Below are 10,472 nucleotides of genomic sequence, written 5' to 3'. Positions count from 1 at the left end.
ATTTTTTATTTTTGAAATAGAAGGAGAGAGGAAGAGAGTTATAGAAATTTAGAAGTTTTTTATTTTTTTTAATTAGAAATATGTTAGGAGGATTACATGTAAGTGATGATTTGAAAAAAAAAATACAGAAAAATTTGGTTGTGAGATATTACATTTTTGTCCCATATTTCTTATTCATGTTCTGTTTTAATTAGAGGGTTAAACTGGTAATTTCATTGAGTTTTGGTTGACAATGAGTGTTTTATTAATTAGTAAAGATTACTTTCATTAGCCATCTCCAACTGAACGAGCGTCAATCCTACAAGAAATTAATATTTTAATAAACAATATCAGGTCATATTTTATATTATCTCCAACCGAGGGGGCCAAAGGGTCATAAACCAAACATAGCCATTTAGCAAAAAATCATCTCTAACCGAAGGGGCCAAAGGGTCATAGGCAAAACATAATTTATTATTTTAATTGAATTAATATGGTTACTTAAATTAAACGACCATATTAAAATAAGGTTTTCAGACATATTTTGAGTGTCACTTGTCACCAAATGAATAAGCCTCCTGATTTCTTATCTTTATATAATCTCAATAATTTTTTGGATATGATTTCGAGTGTCACGTGTCGCTAAAGTGAGTAACTCTCTAGATTTCTTATCTTTATGTAATCTGAATAATTTTTCGGATAGGATTTTGAGTGTCACATGTCGAGATGTAATTGGTTGTGCAAATTTTAAATAGGATTCTTATGTACGTGACATTTCTTATCTTCAGCTTCCAATGTTAATGAATTGACTGGATGTTGGGGTTGAATTCACACATTCATCTTTGCCCTCTCCAATATCTCTTTCAATTCAAGTTTGTAATGAATTCCAACTTTGGATCCTCCTCACATTCCAACTGGGGATCCTCATCCAATTCCGAATTAAAAGATCAATGGGCGCAAATGAGATTAGAAGATGAGGAGTTTGATGAAGAAGATGAAGTATGGCGCAACACAACATATGTGGCAGCAATGACTGGGGTTATGGCGTGTGAAGAAACTGAAGAACAACCTCAATGGGGTGGTTCTATTGCTGGTCGCTCTTACAAACTACGAAATAGAGAGATGACGCATGAGAATCTGATGAACAACTACTTCAAGTCCAACTCGGTGTACACAGACGAGGATTTCAGACGTCGCTTCCGGAAGAGGCGTTATGTTTTCGAGTGTTTACTTCACGATGTCCAACATGTTAATCCATACTTTCAATCAAGGTATTAAATATCGATGATATCGGAAATATCGATAGTCCAAAAACACGGAAATTTTGATGGAAATATCGGGATATTATCGATATCGATAAAAATTGAATAAAAACCACGGAAATTGTAAGAAAAACTTGGAAATTTTTATTGAAACTTTGCAGGATGTTTATTTAGTCAATTATCTATTAGTTTATCACAAAAAATTGGAAAGAAATGCATTGCATGATAGATATAATTGATTTAAGTTGATTATATAGCGTGCTGGCAAACATTGTGAGTATAGAAAATATGTAGTAATTAATGAAAGAAGTTTAAACACACCATAATCATTTATATATAATGAATTAGTACAATATTTTACACTTTATACATTGCATAGTAAGATACATGAGTGACTTAGCAAGGTCTAAAATATCGATGATATCGGAAATATCGGTAGTCCAAAAACACGGAAATTTCGATGGAAATATCTGGATATTATGGATATTTTAGACCATGCTTTCAATAGAAGATGGATATAGCAAGCCACCTTGGTTTCTCGCATCATCAAAAGGTTACTATTGCACTCCGAATGCTGGCCTATGCCTCCCTAGCTGATGCGATGGATGATACATATGGTATGTTTGAGTCTACTTACCTACAACAGGATCTTGTTGCACATCTTTGGGCCAAAAGAACCATGGAGTATGCGTTTCATTTTATTTTGTTTAATGTTGTTTAAGTTTGAATAACTCCCCCACGTAGTACTAGGATGGAGATTGTGTTGTTTAATGTTGTTTAAGTTTAATGTTGTGAATAATTGAAATAAAATGAGGTAAGATAGTATGAAATGGTGAAAATTATGTGAGAAATGGTGTAGGAATGGCTTAGGTATTTATAGGAAAAAAAATTAGATGTTTTTTTTAAATTCGTCTAAAAAAAATAAAAAATTCAATTTTTTTGGGCTGGCTGGAATGGGCCAGCCGGTTGGCTTGATTTCATATTTTTGGCCCAGTGGGGCCCACAAGCCTTTTGGCCTAACCCTCGGTTTGAGACCGTTTTCGTGTCATATCAAGCTATTTTTAGCCCTATGGCATTTTGGGCCAAGTCGGTTGAAGATAAACAATAGGTAAGGTAAAAGACCCAAACAAGATGAGAGCTGCAACTCAAGATACAACAGGATGTCCACATAAACTTAGGTCTGTAGGTAGAAAAGCAAACAACAAAATACCCTAATCTGGAGTAGCATAAACCAAATCACTAATGCCGCATCGTCCTTAAAAGACACCAAACTCCGAACTGAGAAAGTCGACACCAAATCCAAATTTTCTTCACGAACTTCTGCAAACATATCCAAACAAAGTACCATATGGATAGAAGGTGAGGCTATGAGGTGACAAAGGCCATAAAACACTTGGCCTTGATAGAGATTCAACATGTTGATTATGTGAGGGAAAATGAGGGAGGAAAATGGATATGATATCTAATTTGAATTGGAGCCCGCAGATTCGAGCACATGATGGGGTAAGGATGAAATATAATGGCTAAAGATGAGGGAAAAAGGAAAGGTAACAAACAGAGAATAGTAAAAATAGCACGAAAAACGCTAGATAAGAGGCTTAAAGCCCAAACCTGAGACAAACTCAGGGTTATTGAGACCAAACTCAAGAAGCCTGGAAAGTGGGAATGGAGAGGTGATGGGAAGTTGTAAGAAGGAAGAGGCAGAGGAGATGGGAGAGGAGGAAAAAGGGAAAAGGCAAAAGAGAAGGGAATGGAGGAAAAGAGAGAAAAGGCAGAGAAGATGGGAGAGAAGTAGAATGAGGGGTGGGAAGGTGTAAAGGGCTGCGAGAAAGAAGAAAGGAGAAGAAAATATGGGTGGGCTCCCACCTGTACCCAAGCCAAAGGTTAGGGTCAACAACGAAGGAGAAACTGAGTTGGTGTTTCAAAGAGAAAGTTTTCATAGAGAGGAAAACTAGAGAGAGAAGGAGAAAACGCGTTTTTGAAAAGTATATAATAATCCCAAACTAACAGAAAAAAAAATATCTATGTACACTCGTAGCGAGTAGTTTCTCTTTCTTTTGAACAAACGATATTATATTAAGGGGTGGGGAATGGGTTGAGCCTCACAATAGGCTAGCAATAATGTGATTCAAATTCGCCTTTAAAGAGAATCAAACCTAAGGCCTCTCATTTATAAGTGAAGATGAATACCACAAGACCATAGTACTAAGTGGAAGAAAATAATAAAATGGTGAAACATTCAAAATGCCACAAAATGTCCCTCCTTATTAAAGTTTTTTTTTTAATTTTTTTAATTTAAAAAAAGGCAACTTAAATTATAAGGGACAAGATAATATTTAAGACAGTTTGAATTTTGAATGAAAATTATAATTAAAAAAATAAAAAACCCATGTAGTAGGTTGTTTATAAAGCTAAACCCTAAACCCTAAACCTTGACCCTAAACCCTACACTAACCCTAAACCTTAAACCCTAACCCTAAACTGTAAAACCTTAAACCTAACCATAAACCCTAAACTTAACACTAAATCCTAAACTCTAAACTTAAACCCTAAACCATACACTCTAAACCCTAATCCTAACCCTAAACCTAACCCTAACCTTAACCATAAACCTTAAACCCTAACCCTAACTGAAACATAAACCCTAACCCTAACCCTAACAGAAACACAAACCCTAAACCCAAACGCAAACACAAAACCCGAAACCCTAACCCTAAACCCTAAACCTTAATCCTAAACCTAAACCCTAAACCCTAAACCCTAAACCCCGAAACCCTATACCCTAAACCCTAAACCATAAAACCTAAACCTAACCATAAACCTTAAACCCTAAACCTAACACTAAACCCTAAACCCTAACCCTAAATACTAAACTCTAAATCTTAACACTTAACCTTAAACCCTAAACCCTAAACTCTAAACCCAAACCCTAACCCTAAACCTAACTCTAACTCTAACCATAAACCCTAAACCCTAACCTTAACCCAAACCCAAACCGTTTCGAAACCCTAAACCCTAAACCCTAAAAACTAACCCTACCCTAAACCTAACCCTAAACTCTAAACATAAACCCTAAAAACTAACCCTACCCTAAACCTAACCCTAAACTCTAAACATTAACCCTAAGACCTAACCCTAAACCCAAAACCTAACTCTAAACCCTAAACACTAACCTTAAATCCCAAACTATAACCCTAAGCCTAACCCTAAACCCTAAAACCCTAACCTTTATCTTAAACCTTAATGCCTAAATCCTAACCCTAAACCCTAACCCTAACCTTAACCCTAAACCCTAAATTTTGACACTAACCCTACAGACTCCAAACATGACCCTAAACCCTAAACCTCAAACTTCAAATCCTTAACCCTAAACCCTAAATCCTAAACTCTAGCCCTAACCCTAAACCCTAAAGTCTAACCCTAACCCTAAACCCTAAACCGTAGACCCGAAACCCTAAACTTTGAAACCTAACCCTAAATCCTAATCCTAACCCTAATCATAACCCTAAACCCTAAACACTAACCCTAAACTTTAACCCTAGACTCTAGACCCTAACCCTACCCTTAACTCCAAATCCAAACCCTAAACCCTAAATTCTAAAACCCAAACCTTAAACCCAAAACACAAAGCTCAAACGTAAACTCTAAACCCTACACCTTAAACTATAAACTCAAATAGTAAAATTATCAAAGAGAGTATCGAAATACTCAACAATTTTCCCTCCTTTTATCCTTTATTTTGTCAATCAATTATGAAAACCTTAGCCGCAAGGGTGACATTATCCATTACCATTTATCATATTCGGCTTATTCCACTTATAGACCTCCCAAAATTAGTATTATAATAAACTGTGACTTTTGGCCTAACTTTAAAATTCAAAAGTGGGCTCCACCTTGAGGAGAAATACGATTTGCATAGAAACACGTACACTATCACAAAATATGGGTACGCATCCGCTTTTATGCCCCAAATTCCAAACGAAAGGCATCATAGATGGTCTATTATAACCTATAAGTTATATTGGGTGATTAGGATTGGATTGATTTTAGATTAACAATTAGGATTTGACTGAAGGGCTAACATTAAGTATTTGTGGTTTAATTCTCAGGTTGTTAAATTTGTTATCAAAGATCCAATATCAAAATTTTGATGTGACCTATTTTTTTGAGAGAAGGAGAATGTGTGGCATAGACAGAAAGAGAGAATTGGAGAATGGTCTTGAAGAATTATGTGTATTATTTGCAGACCTTGTGCCTTTATTTATAATAATGATGAGAGATTAACTTACTCTCAAAGTAATACAAGGTTTAATAGGAAGATCTTCAAGATGCTGAAAGATTCTTAATTTATCTCTATTTAGAATTTACACAATCACACTATGTTAAATATTAATTACAACACTCCCCCTTGAGTATGTAATTCCTCAGGCAATAGACACATCAAATCTTCATGCAATACAAGGAAAAACAACTGAAGATGTCTTGCGTTAGTTGTTTTATTGTTCAGTAATGCATTTTGACAATTACAATGAAATAGAACTAACGCAGGACATTTTTGGAAACGTGTTGTGTCCGATTTAAAAAAAGACATCTCGCACGCATGTGAAAGGCTAGCTTCTTTAATTTTTAAAATAAAAAATATATTTTAAACAAAAATAAATAAAGAATAAAAATTATAAATAAAGAATAAGACGTAAAAGAGTAAACTATCATCATTTATACCATCTCTCTAATAGAGATAACGCTTACCAACACATGTGGTCCCATTTGTATTAGAGAGTTGGTACAAAAAAATGGTAAAAATTGTATTTTTGTAAATTTTTTTATTAAAATAGCTAATTAAATAAAATTCAACAGTATAAACAACTTACAAGCTAGGAGAAATCAAGAAGGAAATAAAGTGGCACAAAGGAGATGATGGCATGAAACTTTAAAACACAAAGTTGAAGTTTAGAGGGGGCACATTGGCACAAAACAGAAGGAAATAAAGTGACACAAAGGAGTATGTATTGCTAAACCTCATAGAAGTTTAGTTGTGCATACTAATTATCTTCAACTTTGATCTAGGAGAAATCAACAGTACAAGAAATGTTAACTTGGATCCAAACATCATTGTAGCTCAACTTCATCATAATTCTCTCAAAATAGCATTCCTATCATGCATAACGGGTTGGTTCCCCAAGCTTAAGCTAGTAATCTAGTTCATTTTCGTTCTTCAGCACTGGTTGAAGCATCTGAACGCCTTCTCTTGGCCTCATTGTCGCCCAACTGCAGTGAAAAACAAATATCTTCGTCGCAGCCATTCCTTAGCGACGAAAGATTCTCAGAAGCTGTTCTATCGATCTGGTACTTTTTATGTAGTGGGGAGCCTCTGATGAAGCTTGGTATAAACTGATGTTCGACACTGGGGACTGTCTTGATCCCATCTTCCAGATGAAACTCTGTTTCCACTAGAGACGGATTCCTAGGTGGGCTGCTGGGTTCCACTTCTAAAGGAAGATGCTGAATTTGAAGACCCAGTGACTCAAACTTCTCCTCAGATGTTTCCTTTCGAAGCATCGCATATGGAGGGGAAGAGTCGCCGACAGTGGATCCAATTGCCGTTGCTGAAGCAGTCCTTTGTTCTTGTACAGCCACTGCAGTTAACATTTACCCAAATTTGTAATAATTCATGCTACAATCTATGAATTATATGCAAGGAAAATGAGCGAATCAATCAGAGATATGCAGACTAACTACAAATAGACAAATGCAATGCATTGATCATGGTGGAAACCAGCAAAAAGGGCCATTTCCAAAGCACAAACCTCTAAGCCCTTCATCAGTTGTAATGATGTCAAGTTCAAGGAGCTTCAGAAGACGTCCGAGATCAACCCCGCTTGTCCAATTCTCAGGAGGTTGACCAATTTTTAATTTAAGTCGTCCTCGGTTAGCAGTACCGCCCCATATGATCCCAATTGGACGTGGCTTCTCACCATTCACACCTTTAAGTACTATGAGGCTCCCGCTGTCTCCTTCAAGGTCAAATGTTTGTTGGTTCTCACCAACAACAAGAAAATCAGTTAAGAAGCATATGCCTTTCTCGTCATTGTACTCGAGAGCATAGGCCAACACAGTTCCAGCAGTCAAACCAGAACTTCGTCCAACCTTCATCACCTGCTTTCCAATAAGGGTACTGATCGGAGACTGCAAGTCAATAATCTTAACGTTGCCAATCTCTCCGACTCCTTTCATGGATGTAATAACAGTACACATGTCAAAATCATCAGCAAAAGGAATGAATGCCCCATCTGCTCTCACAAACGTCTCTGCAATAACATGAATCATCATGAATAACTGTTTCTCTTCCTTCTCCCTTTCCTTCGTTCATTATGTATCACCATTCAATATTGTGCTTGTAATCTTTATATTTAAACTGTGAATTTCTTTACCAGAGCTTGCTCAACTTAGCTAAGTAGATATCCACTTGGAACTTGACAGAACGGTGAAAGAAACAAAGTCAAGCTACTCAAATTTGGATTGATGAGCACCCTTGAGAGAAAATATTATTAAATCCATCTCCAAAAGCAATATAAGTTGTATTACCAACTTTTAATTCCATATTTACCTGGGTTAATTCCGGCAAAGATGCCATACCAAAGCTCATCTGTGATAAATGAGGTAGCTCTCTCCACTGCACCGAGATATACCCCAGGTCCAAGCGAAGGAGGCAGGGGATGAAACATCTTTTGATTTGGGTAATCTAAGTCAACTGCAACATGCCGATTTGTGAGAAAACCAACTTGCCGATTGCCTGTTTGGCTCCTTACTATCGCACCCAATGTTCCATAAGTTTCCTGGCTTGCCACCTGAGTACAAGCAAACAAACAATGTACTTACCGGCATTCATAATTAAAAGGTTGCCAGAATAAGGATGGGATAACAGTAATGCAGTAGACAGTATTAGAATAAAAATGCACTTTAATACTCGCGTATCACATTTTAAGAGTACAACACTTTACCGGCATTCAGGCTTTGTTGTTGTTGTTGTTGTAACAGGGGAAAGCTAATTAATATTTAGTTGTTGTCATTTCAAGGTATTGCTCCTCACTTGGCCCCCATTTGTTTTGGTTTACTAGATTACACCATGAAACATGACAAGCTCAATAGGTAACCTAAACATACCTGAGAACCTGAGCCAATGCATGGATCACCTCCACGCAAATCATCTACAATTTCTGTGTACAATTGTTCTTTGGGAGCTGGCTCGGGTGCACCAAAATATGAGAATTCCACAACGTCCACATCACACCATACACCTCCAGGTCCCTGATTAAATTAGAAAGAATTGTTTTAACTAAACTTCTAAACACAAGTAAATTCAGATGGAATAGGCATCGATAACCCAAAACAAACTTGACGACTAACAAATGAATGAACAATTGAAGCGTTCTTAACATTCTTCCCTGACCTCTAGGGCAGTGGGTAAACACTGTATTGGACTGAGCCATTGCTTGTGAACTTTTCTTGAAACAAAGACAAGAATAGCTGGTATGTCAGTTAACACACCCCGTCTAATACGAAACCCAATTGCTGTTCCAAGACTATAACATCGCAAAATCTTGCTATGAAATGCCCTTATAGTCATCAGTTCAAGCAATGTATTCGCTTGCTGCCCTTTTGGCAACTGACCAAGAGTTTCAGGCAGGACCCCTTTCTGTAGATTAGTGAAATAGTTTGCCCTCTCTTCAGCAGCGTCACTCAATCGGCTTGAGGTAGGCCACGAGAAGTAAGCAGCGCTAGTCTCAGAATGCTGTCCAGCTGATGCAAAGGGTTGAAGCGTTGGTGGACTTAACGAAGGTAAATTAGAATGACTGCAACAGTTTCTCTCAAGATCCAAGGCCGACTCATCTGATAGCGTTGAAGCCGAACAACGCATCCTCATATTAAATCTACTCCGCTCCATCTTTCCGGTTTTCCTAACACGATAACAGAGTGAAAAAAAAAACTGGAGGGACGGTACTAGGTAACAATACTGTAACTTACAAAAATGAACAGAAAAAACAGGAGATTTTAGGTTGCAATCACAATACGCTAAACTGCTCGGCAGAAATTCAAGCAAGACAATATTAAATCCGGTATTAGACATGACAGGGATTGAGTGGACCATACAATCCCCAATTAAGTGCAGACTGCAGAGTGAAGACATGCCCCAAAAGACAAATGGATTATGAAACATCCTCCTACAGTAACAGCAAGGTTAACACACCTAAAAGTTTCAACATTACATATAATTGTGATGTTTTCCACTACACATACAAGAAAAGCATGCTATAAGCCCCAAAACAACTTTAAGAGCACCATCCAACTTTTGAGCACCACCCAAATCGGAGATTAATACAGAAAAGTTCCTAAAATCAAGTAATGAGATTTGACAAAGAAATGATTTCCCTCCCCAATTATGTCTTGTTTCCTAGAAAAAGGAAGAAATGAAGAGTATAATAAAGTAAAATCTTCTGCTTTCTAGCTCTAAAAAATCATATCAAGCTAAGACTGACTTCGACATTCGCTTTTTAACTCGAAGATTATGAAAAATAAGAACTTTCACATTCCTTGATCTTCTTCTGCCTCACCAACCGCACAGCAGAAGCTGTGGAGGGTAGCAAAGAAGCTTGCGGAAAGACTATATGACCAAAATGTTCCAAATTTTACACAAGCAGTAGAAAAAATCGTTTCGGATCGCCGTTAAACGGTAACATCCAATCACAAAGGCAACATACAACAAGCAATTCATCAAGCTCATGTAATCAAAAAAGAAAAAAGCAAACCCAGCAGTAACCAGAAAAGCAAACTTTTTTCAGTCATGAGTACTGAAATCACTAACTCACCCACTAAATACAACAACTTGAACAAAAACTCAAACACATAAACTGAGTTAAAAGAAGAAAGCTCACTGATCAGCAATGGCGGAGCTGCTGCAGAACACAAAAATATGATATGGATTCTTCTTGCAGGAACCTCAGAATCACAGAACACCTCAGAGAAAAAGACCCAGATAACAATTCAGCGGATTTGGAGCAAGAATCGGGTCAAAAGCTTCTGAGATTGCCAGTTTGGTTGTTTGCAGCAAAGTGTTTGCTGCTGCTATAGAAGAAACCCATGAAATTAAAGCTGGTAAAGTGACCAGCTTGTGCGCTTATTTTAATAAGCTTTAATCAATATTTTTATGGGGAAGAGAGAGTGGAATGGGGT

The 10,472-nt window shown here is 37.0% G+C and overlaps 1 protein-coding gene across 1 annotated transcript; it reads right to left on the bottom strand.

The window, feature by feature from the left end:
* Positions 1-6,156: 6,156 nt before the first annotated feature.
* On the bottom strand, positions 6,157-10,472 carry LOC103445787 (protein NARROW LEAF 1). Its single transcript, XM_008384837.4, has 6 exons — positions 10,175-10,472; positions 8,692-9,199; positions 8,406-8,549; positions 7,849-8,089; positions 7,049-7,549; positions 6,157-6,877 (listed from the first exon to the last, which is right to left on the bottom strand). Exons 2-6 carry the CDS (start codon positions 9,184-9,186, stop codon positions 6,444-6,446), a joined length of 1,815 nt encoding a protein of 604 aa, XP_008383059.2. The 5' UTR covers positions 9,187-9,199; positions 10,175-10,472; the 3' UTR covers positions 6,157-6,443.

This window comes from Malus domestica, chromosome 10, assembly GCF_042453785.1.
Source record: "Malus domestica chromosome 10, GDT2T_hap1".
Taxonomy (NCBI): Eukaryota; Viridiplantae; Streptophyta; class Magnoliopsida; order Rosales; family Rosaceae; genus Malus; species Malus domestica.
This window is presented reverse-complemented; position numbering and strand designations above follow the sequence as displayed.

What these genes read in the sequence shown, in the direction of transcription:
- LOC103445787 (XM_008384837.4), bottom strand. Translation starts at nt 9,186, where the DNA reads ATGGAGCGGAGTAGATTTAATATGAGGATGCGTTGTTCGGCTTCAACG. An exon ending in CTTTGCCGGAATTAACCCAG is followed by an intron (nt 7,550 to 7,848) that starts GTAAATATGGAA and finishes ATGTTATTGCAG; the next exon opens with AGACGTTTGTGAGAGCAGAT. An exon ending in AACTGATGAAGGGCTTAGAG is followed by an intron (nt 6,878 to 7,048) that starts GTTTGTGCTTTG and finishes TGTTAACTGCAG; the next exon opens with TGGCTGTACAAGAACAAAGG.